Source organism: Leptonotus elevatus, chromosome 8, assembly GCF_054856555.1.
Source record: "Leptonotus elevatus isolate MCC_2025b chromosome 8, RoL_Lele_1.0, whole genome shotgun sequence".
NCBI classification, from domain to species: Eukaryota; Metazoa; Chordata; class Actinopteri; order Syngnathiformes; family Syngnathidae; genus Leptonotus; species Leptonotus elevatus.
Window position 1 is genome coordinate 16,783,416 of NC_141246.1, and position 16,675 is coordinate 16,800,090.

General features: G+C 39.9%; 1 protein-coding gene across 1 annotated transcript; it reads right to left on the reverse strand.

The window, feature by feature from the left end:
* Positions 1-674: 674 nt before the first annotated feature.
* Positions 675-16,087, reverse strand: dennd1c (DENN domain containing 1C). The gene is made up of 22 exons (XM_086081776.1): positions 15,930-16,087; positions 15,530-15,594; positions 12,781-12,824; positions 12,639-12,688; positions 11,206-11,325; positions 11,068-11,137; positions 10,915-10,995; positions 9,636-9,689; positions 9,402-9,512; positions 9,211-9,311; positions 9,093-9,138; positions 8,923-9,024; positions 7,720-7,845; positions 7,347-7,448; positions 6,492-6,579; positions 6,370-6,410; positions 6,233-6,286; positions 6,109-6,156; positions 5,703-5,810; positions 4,298-4,368; positions 1,825-2,035; positions 675-1,563 (listed from the first exon to the last, which is right to left on the reverse strand). The coding sequence occupies exons 1-22, from the start codon at positions 15,944-15,946 to the stop codon at positions 835-837; spliced, it is 2,439 nt and encodes an 812-aa protein (XP_085937902.1). The 5' UTR covers positions 15,947-16,087; the 3' UTR covers positions 675-834.
* Positions 16,088-16,675: the final 588 nt, after the last annotated feature.

Genomic DNA, 16,675 nt, shown 5'->3' on the forward strand with positions numbered 1-16,675 from the left:
TTTCTTCCCTTAACATTTTCAAAACCTTTTCACAGCTGTCCAGTACCATGACAATGCAGGTATCCTTCCCCGCCACGGTGTCTGCACTCATCTCCACTGTGGTTCTGCTCCTTGGCTTGCCTCTGCTACTTCTGCTGTGCGTCATAAAGAAGAAGAGGCGAATGGAGGGAACCTACCGTCCCAGCGCAGAAGAGAGGAAACAGGTCGGAGCAGCTGGATCCCAAAAGAATGGCCTGCCTTTTCCTTTGCCCAAAGAAGAACGCCTCATATGATTCCACCACATTATGTTGAACTCCACCACTGATCAACCGTTTAGATGAATATGCCCACTCAGTTCTGGTGATTTATTATAGGTTTTGCACCAGAAATCTTCTGACACACAATACACTTCTTCATTTGTATTCATCTTTTTAATTAAAATCTGTCAGCAGTTTCACTGCATTAAAAAAAAAAGGAATGCGTGTCATTTGACTGCAGAAGTTTTGTTCCATGGTGAAGTCTATCATCTGAAGTTGTCCACAGTCTGCCACATGAGGGAACTGAACTTTGCTGTGTATTTAAACAAATGTTTGATGGTTTTTACTGCACTCAAATTATTTTGTCTATTTATATACACACACACTGTATATGTACATAATATATGAACTATGTATTGCACTCATGAAGGTTACTAATTGACACTGGCAATAACTGATGCACTTTTATTATATTCACTTTTGTATGGAAAAAATAACGTGTACATAAATAAAGAATATACGCACACCATTGCTGACTTCCTTATGGTCGAGAGGAAACAAAGTGTCTCCCAGTCGGTCAGCCAGTGTGACCGCTTTATTAAGCTTCAAACATCTTTTTGAGTTCTGACACCTTGACAGGAGATGCGCCTCCCTGCTCATGCTTGATGGTGCTGTTAGCATCCGAATGGGCCCTTAAATAATACGACTGATCTGTTTGAACAATGTCACTGCTGTTGCCTGCTCTGTCAGTCTCGGCCAAGTCCTTGTTCCATGAGTTCTCCAAGTAGTCTTCGCTGGACACATGAGATTGGAAAACCTCCTCTTCACTTTTCTCCAGCAGGTTTCCACTTCCCTCCTCGTTTGCATCAGTCTGTATTGCAGTGGATGTGCTTTCATCACATTGCTTCTCATTCTGTCTCATATTTGCACCATCTTCCGTCTTTTTCAATTTCTCCTCACGTTGCTCAGCTGTTTCCTCCCCAGGACCTTGTTTTAAATTCACTTTCCTTTCTGGTTCATTCTCCCATTTTTCTGCCTCAAACTTCACTTCCTTTGAATTATTTCTGTTATGGATTTCAACGCCATGTTCCATATTTATCGCAACCTTAATTTTCTCCTGTTTATCTGCAACGCCTCTCAGCAGCTCTTCTTGTTCTCTTACAATTTCGGACGCATCGGCGACAGTCTTGTATGAGTCACGGCTCAGCCAATCCGAATTCTCAGTCAGCGTTTCCGCCTCTGACTGCTCCGGATTCCAGCTGTGAAGGCTGCCACTGCCACTCGTGGACAGGGAGAGACTCTCCTGGCTGGGATTGGCTCGACCAAGCTAAACACAACGCAAGTAGTTAATCAAATTTACACTTGGTCGACCTGCACAAGTGGATAAGACGAAGGGACAATGTAATCCAATACGATAGATTTGCAAAAAATTATAATAATAATAATAATAATCATAATGCTGTCCGCAGCCATCTCCTGATTTTTTTCATGCATTCTAATTAAGATGAAAAAAAATAAATAATAATATACTGTAGTTAGATTTAATTTCTGCGGTGTGGAATTATGTATGTCAGTTTTATGTTCATACCTTTGTAATGTAGTCATGACTGTCTGGCCCAAACAGATCCAGGCTGCGTGTGCCATATAACAGGCCCCGGTCGTGTGAGCTGCGGCTGCTGAGTGTGTCAAAGATCTCGCTTAGAAGATCCATTTCCTCTAGATCACACAGCGAGTCTTCCTCCTCCTCTTCATCCTTTTCAAGCTCAGAGTCGGCCTTGACCCCTTGCCTGGATATTGGCCTTGATACAAAGGGCCAAACAAGAATGTACACAAAACGTTCATGTTCTGCCGCAGTATTTAAGGGGTACATTACATCATTACATCAACAGGAAGTGAAAATGAAAGTAAGCGAGTGAAGTTGGGGTAGAGGAAGGGGGGTGTAGAGAAAGCAAACAAATTTAACATATTTTTTAATCGGTTTGACTCAACACCTGCCCATCCACTCAGCCCCCCCCCCTCCACACACACACACACACACACACCCCTAGCCTCCCTATACAGTCCTCCTCTAACTCATCCTCCTTCTCTACCCCTCAACTGCTCTGACTCCTCGACTTCTTCCATCTCGTTCACCGTGGACCAGGCCAGGGGGAGCTCAGGAGACTCCACCCCAAGAAGGCAGCTGGTCTGTGTCTGAGGGTAGGTTGTGTCTGAGGATGCTAAAGGCCTGCGCTTCAGAACTGGCTGAACCCCTGAAGTACATTGTCAACCAGAGCCTACCCACCCTCTGGAAAACATCATGTATCATTCCGATACCAAAGAATGGACGGCCCAGTGATTTGAAGGACTTCAGACCTGTTGCCCTCATTTCTCATTTGATGAAAATTTGGGAGCGGCTGGTGATGAATGCCCTAAAAACCACAGGTGCAGCAAGCTCAGAACACTCTTCAATTTGGCTACAGGAAGAATGTGGGAGTTAAGGATGTGGTACCTTCTGCACACATTCCTGGACAGAGAGAATGGCTATGTGAAAATTCTTTTTTTTTAAATAGATTTCTCAAGCGCCTTTAACACCATACACCCTCAACGCCTTGTAGGGAAAACTCACCACCATGCAGGTTGACCCACCCCTTGTATCCTGGATCACAGACTATCTCACTGACAGACCTCAATTTGCTAGATTAGGGTCTGTAACATCAGACATTGTGACCTGCAACACGGGGGCACCACAGGGGACTGTGCTCACCCCCTCCTCTTCACTCTGTACACAGCTGACTTCACGTAGAACGCCAAACTGTGTCATGTGCAGAAGTTTTTTGACGACACCTTCATCAGGGGGAATGATGAGAGGGAGTACAGGGCCCTTGTAAAGGATTTTACCTCCTGGAGTCATTTGAACTATTTGCAGCTCAACACCTCAAAAACAAAGGAGATGGTACTGGACTTTAGGAGGCACCGGTCCGTACATCTCCCCTGCCTGTCGCCATCTGTGGTGAGGAGATTGAGTTGGTCACCTCTTGTAAGTACTTAGGCCTGCAGCTAGACAATAAACTCTGCCAACTGTGACTCAGTGTACAGAAAGGTACAGAGCAGGCTGTACTTTCTTAGATAACTGGCATCTTGTAACGTCTGCAAAAGGATGCTGCAGATGTTTTATCATTCGGTGGTGGCGAGTGCACTTTTTTATGGGGTGGGTGGGAACGCCAAACAGAAGGACACTCAGTGACTGGAGAAACGGATCATTAAGGCCTCGTCCATTACTGGTGTGGAGCTGGCATCGGTGGCAGACCGGAGAGCACTATTTAAACCGCTCTCTGTCATGGACAACAGCAGCCACCCACTCCACAAGCTGGTGGTGGGGCAGAGGAGCAGTTTTAGTGACAGGCTGATCTCACTGAACTGCAAGTGCAAAAGATGCGGCAGGTCTTTGCTGCTTCCCAGAGCCATACGACTGTACAACATGACACAGAGGAGAGGAGGGGGAAGGAACACTGTGCAGTCTTTTCAGTATTATTTATCTATGTATCTATCTACCTACCTACCTATCCATCCATCCTTCAATCCATCCATTTATTCCTTCAAGTCACCTGGGGATTTTTTCTTTTTTACACAGTTTGGGAGTGTGTCTGTGTTTGTGAGATCAGTGTTAGATCCTGTGAGAGGGCCTGATGACTCAGACTCACCTTTGTTCTAGTTTATCCCAAAGGTGTTTAATCAAAATGAAATCAGGACTTGACCTAAACTATTCCCACAATACAAAACTACTGTGTCCAATATGTATTGGTAAGCTAAATGGTTAATGAATTGTAGTGATGTGAAAATGAAGCTTCAAGAAGCACCTGTGATTTGTTTTTACTCCCCTAGATGGCACTGTTGGTATAAAGATGCAGTGATAATTTAATCAATTTCCATTACACTATCCCTATAACCCTATAAACCAAGAGCACCATCTAGAGGAGTAAAAAAAATCACAAGTGTTTCATGAAGCTTCATTTTCCCATCACTAATGAGTTGGTAAAGTAACAGATCTCGTTACTTGTCAACAGGTTTACATCTCTCACCCGTTCCAAGCTGCCTTGGTTTCCTGGCCTCGGGCGACACCAAGTTTGTAACCAGGTCGACGTGGACGTGGCTGACATGCAACGTGGAAATAAAACAATCACCAGCATCGAACAAAAAAGCAAGGTTTGACAGACACATTAGTTTAAGGCATTGGATGTTGTGCTCTACTTTTCTCTCATGCAACTGACAAGTATGGAAAGACATGTGAGCACTTTTTCCATATCCTTGAAATCCAGTTTAAAAGAAGGCTTCATTAATTTTACATGTGGCTTGATTGGTAAATGTATTTTTCTTGGATGCTGTCCCCATTTGTCTCAATTCTCAGGTCACCTTGGTGGATCAGCTGCTTTCAGCCGACATGTTCTTTGGCCAGCTCGTCCCCGTTATTTCAGTAACAGTCGATGGAGTACATTTTGAATTTGGACTTGAGACGGTCTTTGAAAGTTTTCTTCAACCCTTCCTTTGATCAGCTCAAAATAAAAATATGTATATTGGGATGTCAGGTGTTGCCCAATCCAATCATATGGCCGACCCAACGCAGCTCACTCTTGACGACAAAATATTCAATGCTCTCAGGCTTGGAATTTGGCGAGAACACTCAAGTTAGATCGGTAATCTTCCAAGCTGACATGGAGACAACGCTGTTAGAAATGATCCATGGTCTTCAGGAAGTGACTGTAAAATCTAAGTGTCCAATCCATAATAACATAAATCCATTTCAACCGTGCAACTATGTTTGATTTCATACCGAAGATCGTGATTTTGGATGACATGAGCGAGCTCGGTCTGCCATATCCTGTTCTGGAATGTCCACCAGCTTTTCTTCCATTTCGTTGTTCCACTCATCCCTCTTCGCCATGGTGCATGTGAGTAAATGACAACACCGTGGCAAGATGCAATCCTATTGGCTGACATCAAGGTTCTATGTCGCAGGGTTCGCATTGATATGTCACGCTACATGGAAGATTATCCATAAAAATCAAACGTAAGATATTTCATTTTGGCAATAGCGAGGTTTACTGACGCAAAATCTTTAAACGTGGATTATGTTACACTATAAGGAGTTTTATTATTCCTGACAAACAATGTTGGGCTCGGTCTGGAAAACTTTTTGCAAGACAGGCCAATAACGGGGCTAAACTCTTGTTGACTGATCCAGCCATTACTTGTGCAGAACAGTAGTTTACTAATAAGGTTTAAAATTGTGCTAGTAGGCCGAAAGTGGCACTCTTAGTGGAAAACATAACGAATCAGACACAGTCATTCTATGGTAGTAGGCGCTGAATTGTCTTACAATTGAAGATGAATAGCGTACTAATAAGTACACCGTCCTTCAGCTAGATATCAAGGATTTCCAATGAAAGACATCAATTTTGTATGAAATATTGTGGCTGTTATTGTTACCATTCCAAAGTGTTGAGTGATTGGCAGACGATTCTGCAGGGAGTCCGACTGAGCACAATGGCATGATACAGATCCATCTCTCTGAATGGCCTGGGTTTGACTGAAAGCCTGCCTTACACACACCCACACACGCATATACACACTTGTTGGTGGAGCTACAAAAGTATCACACCATATCACTGCCGCCGGGCCGAAACATACTTGGCAAATTGGATTTTTTTTTAAATTATGTTTTTCTTTTTTTTATTAATCAATGTTTAGTGTTGAAAAAAATTTTCTTTGATGATTAAGTGTTACATGACATTTTTCGGGTCTCCTGAAAAGTGACGATTTTGGAGGTACAATTTTTTGGCCCGATGCCAGAGATATGTACCCAAGTTTTAATGCGACCACTACACTAGCTCACCTTATGTTTCAACCTGCTTTTCAAACCTGAAGTTGTGACACCTTTTGCCTTTTAAAGACAAAGATCATTATTGTATATAAACAGTAAGTAGTTCAAGTGTTGATACTCCCCGGCTTACACTCACCCGTATGTTATTTGTTTTGGACTTCATGTTGAGGATCAATGCTCCTCCCCCTCTCTGTCAACGGCACAAGGGCATCCTGAATTGTGCAATAATTAAAAAAAAAAAATCTTCATAACTAGTACTAACGTATAACTTACCTTTAAATGATCAACTAGCTGCAGGTAAGATTTACTTTTTCCTGGGGGAAAAAACACCAACAAGGAGATAAGTGACAGCTTCCACGATCACATTATGTTACAACAAACTGTACACACTGCACCTGTTGTTTCACACTCAAGGATCTCCTCTTCAAAGAGGTCCTGTGGTACTTTCCCTCTGTTCAGAATATCCAGGCGTCCATCTATAAACTGAAAATATTTCCCAAAATACTAATGTCATACATTATATCAAGGATGGCTCTGTCTTTGAATCACATTCATAGGGGGCCATTCTGTCCCTCAAAAGACAAAGTCAGTATGTACAGTACAGTACTTGTATACTGCAAACACAGATACAAGGTGCTGAGCGGATGTCGCCCTGCACCTGTTCTCCAGAATCAACATGTACGCTATTACCACATGGACGTTCAATATTTACTGATATAGATAGGTGCATGCATTACTATTGTCCTGCTAAGTAAAGCACCAAAATGAACATGTAAAGCAATTATTTCAGTGTGTGTCAAGTAGTAATACCGAACAGTAAGAAACATGATCTTGCATGAAATATCCAACCAGCCATCCATTTTCTAGACTGCTCATTAGGTTTACTGGTGAGCTTAAGCCTATCAGAGCACTCTGGACTGGTCAGTCACCAAATAGAAAAACAATCATTCACACTCACATTTTAGTCTTCAATAAAGCCACATGTATGATGTGGCTTTAAACCCATGCAAAACACAGGTACGGCGTGAACACCTCGCACAGAAATACGACCATGAATGAAATATAAATATATATATGTATTGTGACTACTTATATTGAACTATATTAATGTACACAACAAGTAGCAAAGATAAAATCAAAGGTATTGCAATGTGCAAAATATTTTGTACCCGAGGACTTTTTTCAAAGTGTTTATACAGTACAGTGTTAAATATTTTTGTCCAGTAGAGAGCAGCAGACGCTTACAGTACCTGTTTGAAAAACTGTAAATGAATGGCACTCTGGAGAAACCGCCTCATACTGGGTGACTTGTGATCTAGAAACAAATCCTTACTGAAGCATACTTCACCCCTCTGGAAAATCACAGAAATTATTACAATATGTCAATATTAACATCAACAAACAACAACAGCAACATACAACAACAATATACAACATAATAAGAAATTGAATTTCACATTGAGGATAAAAATGTATTAAAAAAAAATAATACATTGAAAGTACAGTGATGGATACGTAAAAAAAAAAAAAAAATCTAACTGCATAGACTATTGTCTAGAACCTTTATTATAATTATGAAAACATTTGCGTGCACTCCAAGCCAAATGTTAATAAGAAACCGACCTGGTGATTCTGCAGAGCATCCTTGTACCCTCCAAACAGGACTGACTGGGCCCTGAGAAAGGCCCGTGAGACCCCACAACCAGCAGAAACTGCCTGACGCTTCAAACATACTTTCAGCCCAGACATCTGCAGACGGATATACTGTACATTCAAAACTGGTGACATGAAGGACATGCAAGATTTCAAAAGTCCAAAAATGATGTTTGTGATATGCAAGAGACCGAGATATGCAAAACGTTTTCCACCTTAATGTGATTTATAATTTGTGCTCTATTGGAAAAAAAAATCTAAGAAAGAGGGAATCTGAAAGTAACTGAAATATTATGATTGCACACCCTCTTATAAATGGGATGTGGCTGGTTCAGAATCAGTCACATTCAAATTCGTGTTAAATGGGAGTCAGCAAACCCCAAAAAGATGTCAGATGTTTTGGTAGGCTTCTCTTGATATTGTTTTTGCTTTCTAGCAGAACCCTGACGTTTTTCTGACATCCAGGCTGGACTGGCTATCTGACATTTGGCGCTGGTACAGTGCTATTTAAATATTATTCTATTATTATTTTCACAACATAGCAAGCAAACAACATGGCTGAGAAGAATATTGTGCTCCAGTTCCAAGTATGTCTGTGCGCTTCTGCGCACTACAGGGTAGGTGAGACCAACTTCAACGATCAATCCGGACTTCAAATAAAATGTCGATAAGCCACTGCTATCCATGTACAGTACATTATTACTTGTTTTACTTTTATGTCAAAGTTAACCCTCGCGGCAAGTTGCACAGAAGCCAACAACAACTGTTGTCACGGCTGGCTTGACTATTCGCTACTTTTGCCATGAGTTGGCCAAACGTGTGCAGGAGAGCTTTTCGCTTTGACAATTATCTCCATGTTGCTGTGGAGCGGCTTCAACGGTCTAAAATATATCCTTATGTGGTCCGTGGTGCAAAAAAAGAGTGGCCGCCCAAGAGAATGTCTAAGTTGCGTATACCACCTGCAAATAAAGCTGAATTGTTAAGCTTTTTTTTTCCTGAAATTAATCTTTTGATGTCAAGCTTCAAGGAATTGTCCTGACTGTGCCAGTACTTTTGTAGGGGAGTGTACCGTCTACCACGTAACGGCGATTGTGTAGGAAATGATCGCACACCAACTGAAGGACAGCTACGAGCTAGGTAAATACATTCACACACACACAAAATATATCTTACCACATCTGAAGGTATCTTCTTCAGGTCATTGAAGGGTGTCTCCAATGTGTTTGTATCCACATTCAAAATGACAACTTCCTCCAACCCTTGTCTCCTCACCTTCTGCTCGACCCAAGATTTGATTAAGTCGGCGCGTTCATACATTTGTTCCATTTTAAACAATTTCGTACCTCGGTTAGGCTGCTGTGAACCCCTATAAGGTACGGCATAGGTGCACTGGAAAAGGGAATACCAGATGTGACACATAGAAATACGGATGACAGAGGACAGACTAACAGACAGGCTTACCAGCAATAGTCCAGAAGGTGAGGGGGCAGGACTGGGATGAAGATGTGCTGCCAGTGCATTGGGTATAACAGAGCCCCAAGTGCGTGTACACAAGACGTCAGCTATATGCAACACAGAAGCACACACGTTGTATGTATATGTGTGTGAAGTTTATAAAACGTAATGTACAATATAAAATAAATAATACGCACAGTGCTGAGTTTGCAAGCAAATATGAGGATACGTCTCTCAAAAAGCATGCTGGCATAGAGCTGCAGAATGTTCGTCACATCTACAGCCACAATCAGCTCTGTCAAGTTCCTCTGGTGTACGCACGCACACACACACACACACACACACACACCCACACACACGTGTAAATGTAAAGAAAGCAGAGTTGTTAGCAAGTAAAACTTCGGACGCTAGGTTTGATCGAAAATACTCACGTTTTCAGGAATAGACGGGAGACCTCTGGGATCCGGAGCAATGAAGTATGGAACCTGAGCAGGATTCAACAATTTAGGAAATGATACAGTTTGAGGTGACAGGTAGAATGAAAAAAGGTCCAAGGGTTGGTTTCAGGAGACCCTAAATAAATATGCAGCAATGTCATTTAAGTCCAATTTTTCTAAACTTGGTAAATTATATACTGTTTGTTTGAAGATAAATGCTGATAAGTTTTTGGGCGTAGCTGAAATGCTACACACTTGGGTTTTCTGGCTTGAGTCCCCTCACTTCTTCCACTATAAGTAGGCCTACTGAATGCCTTCATTTCACCAGTGGCCACTACTCCTGAAATAGTGATCACAAAAACGGGGAAGAATGTCATCCGTCACTTTCAAACCAGGATGTACGAGAAACATAAATGGCTCGCTGGCTGTCCACGGCTTAGCAAATTGTTGATTGTTTTCCTCTCCTGAATTGAGACCAAATTCTAACGTATTGGCAAATTTGTGGACATGTGATTGTGGTCATTTAACTCACCACGGAGCTGGTTACATTACACTGTGTGTGTGCATCAACCTGCGTCAGTCCTGAATATGTCCGCTTTAATTTGATACCTACACAGTGGTATAAAATAATATTTAAATAATATTTAATATTTAAATTAATAATGAAAATACCCCCATTTTTTTCGGCTCGCGCCTTAAATGTCAATCCAGCCCGCTCTCTCTAAACCAACCCCCCCCCCCACCCCCGCCACTACCGCACGTTAATGCAACTCACTGGCTTGCAGGCTAGCAAGTTAGCGAGTGGACCGGCAGTGGTGTCAATTGTCACTGCCTTGCTCTGTGTGTTGTGAGCGTCCACATAAAAGACACTCCAAATAAACTGTAACCCAGTGGCATACATTCCAGACAGTTGAGTCTGTATGAAACGAACGCATTTAAGTGACAGCTGAAGTTTAGTGGGACACATTTTCAGTGCATTTGACAGCTGGGAAGAGGTCTCTCTTTTGAAGCTTCATGTTATGTTCTTTGGCTTTTTTGTATTTATTTATTTTTTAAGCCATTCAAATGTGATAGTTTTGCACTCAAATTTAAAAGAAAGTATTTTCACTTAACAGGTACTTTCATTAGTTGCTCTCGGCTACAATTGCAAGTGACATCATAAACTGTCATGGTTTAACCACCTTTTGTCCCTCGGGATGTCTAACTGGATGGGCTAATAAAATGATCAAAAATGTATTGATACGGTATATAAGGATGACTAACAGAGACTTACCATCTGCAGTGTGATAGATCCATCTGCTGGTGGTATGGGTTGCTTGTAAAGTGCAGTGAGCATCACTTTCATCTCATTGGTCTATTCAGCAGACAAAAAAATGTAATCATGTTTATTTGGAACATTCCATACTTGACTTCAATACAAACTCACCTGCCCTTTATTGATGTAGTCAGCAAGGGTATTGAGACATTTATAGAAGACCTCAAACCATGGAAGGTAACTGTGAATACAATCAGAGTGTCATAAACAGAATGATTTAACCTGGCATTTTCCCTGATATGTTCATACCTGAGGATGCAAAGGCACATCTGAGCACTGTTGGTGAGGCGGCAGAAGCCAAAGCGTTGGCATCCATCAATATCAGTCAGAACAAATGTAAAGTGCTGCACAGCTACTTCCTCCCTCCCCCTGAAAAAAAATAAAAATTCTTAGGAATACAGTGTGCAATCCATGACCAAGCTGAAAAAGTTGGCCCAAAAAACAAAAATGCAGACGGACATCATTTGTTTGCCCTATCAGATTGTAACAAAATGCAGCTTCTGCTTTTAGTGGCTTGTAGTCTGACAAAAACAGGGTAGTAGTCTAGATGACGATGGACGGGGCTTCATTACTGTATAAGCCACAAACAAACAAGCAAACAACGTTTACATCTTATGTGCACCAAAAAAGCTCTCACACTCACCAAATAACTCTCACTTCATCCCAAAAAACTCAAATTAACCCAGCAAAAACACACAATAATATATATATATATATATATATATATATAATGTATAATATAATATAATATATATATATATATATATATATTATATATACATTTATATATACATTTTTATTATTTATATATAAATAATTATTATTATACATTTTTTGTTTTGTTTTTGCTGAGTCTGATAATTTGAGGTTATATATATATATATATATATATATATATAAATTTAATTAAAAAAACGTTCCTGGAAACTCACTAAACTTTCACTCACATGAAAAAAAAAACTCTCAAATAAACCCCCAAATTAATTTGCACCCTGAAAAACTCAAACACACACAAACACTCACCTACGGCAAATAACATCATACTCACACTAAAAAACACACTCACCAGAAATAATCTCACTCACAAAAACTCACCAAACGACCTCTCACACATATCAAGCAATTTTACTATGAGATAATTTTTGTAGTTGATGTGAGACCTTTTTTTGTCAAAGTGAAAATCAAATCTTTTGTGTATGAGAGCCAAAACGGGCAACATGTCTGAACGCACAGTACAGACATTCAGCATTCAAGATTTGAGACTGCTTCGGTTTTCAGTTTTCAGCTTCATTTCAGACACTCACACACACGCATGCATGCAAATTTTGATTCTCACTGAAAAGTAGTTTTTAGTGACTAAGATCACTTTTTTGATGTAAGAGTTGTTGTTGTAAATTGGTGTTGAGAGTTTTTTGGGGGGCTTAATGTGAGAGTATTTGTGTTATTGTGAATTTTTGGGTATGTGAGAAATTTTATGACAGGTGTGATTATTTTTTCCGCAAATGTAACGGTTATATCCAGCACCTCATTATTGTGAGGCCACACAAAACTACCAAAGACAAAATGAGAAAATGCTAACATAGTGTAAATATAATGTAAATATAGTTTCTGTTTGCTGTGTAGTATCTTTCTGACTAACAAAGCACACCTTTTGGCCAAAGTAATTATGATGGAAAACTTACCCTTGTATGTCGTAAGGGAAGCAGAACCTGGATAATGATTGACAAGACTCCTACAAGCAGATCATTATTTTTGTGTGATAAGCATGTGATTCAAAGTTGACAGTCGATGGATGTGTGCAGTACTGTACAGTACAGAGCGTACCTCTTCTCTGAAGTCCTCTGGAAACTGTAGACCCACACCGGGATCTGTAACACAATACATACATTTTCTGTATTAATGCGAGAGAGGGCACTCACACAGTGTAGCGCTTTATCTACGCCATATGGTGCATAAAGTGCAGGGAGCTGCCAGGCCCGCTGGGAGCAAATGTGTGTCATGCCTCAAGACACTTTGTCAGCGGACAGTGGAAGTCGGACTCTGCCTATCACCTTATCCTTTATCAGTCCTGAGAAAAATCTTAAGCATCCTCCAAGCAAAAATGTCACAAAAAGTTGATTGATTCCGTTTGAAATCTAGGCCTCCTTAAGTTGAACGCAAACCTGATATACTCACAAGAAGCTTTGAATTATTCTCTGGTGTGAATGGCAACAGGTGGATACACAGATCTTTTGTACCTTCTGCCACCTAATAGAAGAGCATTCTGCCTGTCACTATATGTCACTGGCATAGATAGATAAATAAATATATTGTATATGATTGTAATCATATACATGTAATTGAGAAAAAAATCTGACAAATACACTGAAAATTTATTATTTTCTCCAGCACATGATCTTACACGGCATACCTAGTTGAGAATCACTGCTGTATTCAACTAATTCAACTATGTGTGTGTGTATATACTTAATTTTTTTTAAATTTCTATTTGAGAGTATTTTGTCGGACCACCACACTAAGGATTTATGGGTAATTAATTGGGACACCTGGCCATAACACCTACAGTTGGTGTCCAAAATGTTTCCTTCAAGGGTCACATAGAGAAAACTTGAAGGATGCAAGGGCCACTTTGACAGTGACAAACTTTATTAAACGCACTCGAACCAATCAATTAAAGCAATTATATTATTGTTATTTTGGCTGTTTTAAAAAATGTCATTAACACCCTAACAGTTTGGGACTTTTCATGATTTGGGGTGGCCCACAGCTCTGTATCCCACTAGAACAAATCTGCCATGCCCTGAGCAGATATCCACGTTCAACACAAACACAAGAGTAATCGATAATAAGATGTCAATTAAAAAAAGAAAAGGTCTAGATCAATTTATTCTTAGGTGTTTTGCACACTTGGCGGATGGAGGTGATGCAACCCCCCCTGCAACCCCACCCCACCCTTTTCAACAACCACACACTGCAAAAAGGACTGTAGAAAATTTAAGAAAAAAAAAAAAGAAAAATGAGAAAATTATTACTTTAAATAAGCACAATTATCTGCTAATAGAACAAGAAATTTTTACTTAAATTTACCTGTAAGATTTAAAAAAATAAAAATAAGAAAATAGTACTAAGCCCATATCAAACACTGCGGTCTTGAAAATAGTATTTTCAGACTAAAAACAAGTAATGTCGACTTTTTTCAAGCTGTAATAAATAGAACTATTTTCTTATAATACATGAGTATTTTTTTTACGCTTGGATAATTTAGCCTGAGTGTCAAGCAGGGAAGTAACATGTCCCCTTTTCTTTGTCATGACCCAGCCAGGAATTGAACCCACAACCTTCAAGTTTGGGGGTAGGCACATTACCACTAGACCACTGCCCTGGTACTGAAAGAAGGAAAAATGATTTTAGTAAATATAAAACGAAATGAACCATATTGCACTCATCTGTTTTCCAACTTGTATTTTTCCATTTATCTTATTACTAAGATTATGCACAATCCTAAAATAAGACAATTTATGAAACCCCAGTTCAGGGCCTTTGATGTTGTTTAGTTGTCATCTTAAAATGTGGGAAATGCTTGTTTTAATCCTCACTGTACTTAAAACTGGCTGTTAACATTCAATGCCAAGACTGCTTGATCAAATAAAAATAATTAGGTAATAAGTTTCTTAAAATAAGCACAATGATTTTGCCAGAATTTTTTATTTTAAGGAAAAATATGAGCAAATTTAGATTAAATTTAAGAAATTATATCTTACTTAAGATTTCAGTTTTTGCAGTGCATCTAATATGGTTGCAGGCAGTGTCAAAAGTTAATTCATATATGCATATGAAAACAAAAATGATGTTTGAGCCCTTTGTAACATGTACGCTTACAGGAAGATTTTCAAGATGTTGGAGGCTTGCTGTGGATTTTGTTGTTATTGTTGCAACCAGTGGTACATTTATGAGGTCAGTATACAGGAAGAATAGCTTGAAGAGTGGTTAGTTGGCATATCTGTTTCGCATTCAGCAGGTTTGGGTTTCGAATTTCGGCTCTGACCTTCTTTTACTCTGACTTTCTCCTACAACTCAAAAACATGCAAGCTATTTAATGGGTTACTTGAACACTTAAGTTGGTGCATGTTAATGATTGTTTATGTATATGTGCCCTGCATTTGGCTGGTTGGTTCTTGAAAGGCAAAATCTGGTAGAGATGGGAACCTGTTGTCTGTCTGACTGGCACCTTTTGTATTTCCAAGATCATGACAACTTTAATAAACAGGAAATAAAACATATTGTAAATAAATGTTACATGTTAATTAATAAAAAAGAAGGTTTAGGGTCATACTAGGAAACAGATCACATTCATGTTACCTTCTGCTTTAAAGTGACAGCATAAGTGTTGTGGTTTTCAAACCACAGAACGGGAAGTACCCATTCTTACAGATTGTGTTCATATCATCCATTTCAGGCAGTTGTTCAGCTATTGATGCTTTACATTTACCAGCATGTATGCAGTCACTGTCCTCTAAAGAAAAATAAAAAGTCTGAGGAACAGTTTCTGCGGCTGACTAGTTCCACGACTCACCTTTGTCTCTGGCTATAGGATATGTTGCCTCAAAAAATACGTTGAACGCTCGCTCAGGATTTTGTCTGTGCAAACAAAGACAGAAGAGAACCCATCATACCAAATATGGTCTCAAAAGGACATTTATTTGACAATGGAATGTCGTTTCTCTCAGGCAAATGAACAGTATATCAATATATTTACATTTGTAGGTTTGAATGGAATTGCAATGCAAACACTCAAATGATGTATGGTTGCCTATGAGAAACACATTCTGTTTGACTTTCTGTCATTTATTGTGTGCAGTGTCATCGCTGCAGGAAACTTTCAGAAATGAGAGGAAGTGACAAAAACCCCAACAAGGACATCTTTTTTTTCAAATCATGATTTGGAGAGTGGAGGAGTAACGAGATCAATTTACCTTACTCTAGAGCCCATGCTGTCTGAGCGCGACTGCGTCCATGTGTCGGTACAGGATGGGCGAGATCTTCGGCATATGATCTCTGATGGCCTTCAGGAAGACGGAGACAAGTTGCGGCGGGCTGCACAATCAGCACTGTCTGCGTTTGACTGAACACTTCCTGCTTCATGTCAGTCTTGTGTCATCGTGTGCGCATAAGCATATGACACTACTAAGCAATTTCAAAACTTTAATATTCACTTTATCGCCAAATCCAAACCCCTAATGTTTCATTGTTTTGCATGATGTGCACATATTGACACGCAAACCTGCCCAATCTTATATATGATGCTCACGCTACAAATGTATTATAAATGTTCATTTATTGTTAAAACTGCACTGAAACATCTTTCTTTGACAGCGAAACAAATAATCAGCATTGTTTACTTTTTGTTTAGTTAGGTCTCAAATCTGGGTCACGGCACCAATTGAAAAGTTCTGGGTGAACTTTCACCGGGTCATTTTTATCTTTAATGCTTGCGATATTATAATAAAAGTAACGACCAGAAGACTGCATATTCTCAGATGAACTATTTAATGCCCTGTTTTCTTATAATGTGGAAGGTCTAATCTGTCACCAAAAAAAAGGAGACCTGAAATGAAAATTGCATTTTTTTTTAGGTTTTAGGTCATAATATGCATTCCCCCACCCTGACTAAGTCCCCAGAGTTGTAAGGAAAACGACCCATGTTTCCCTTGTCTATGGC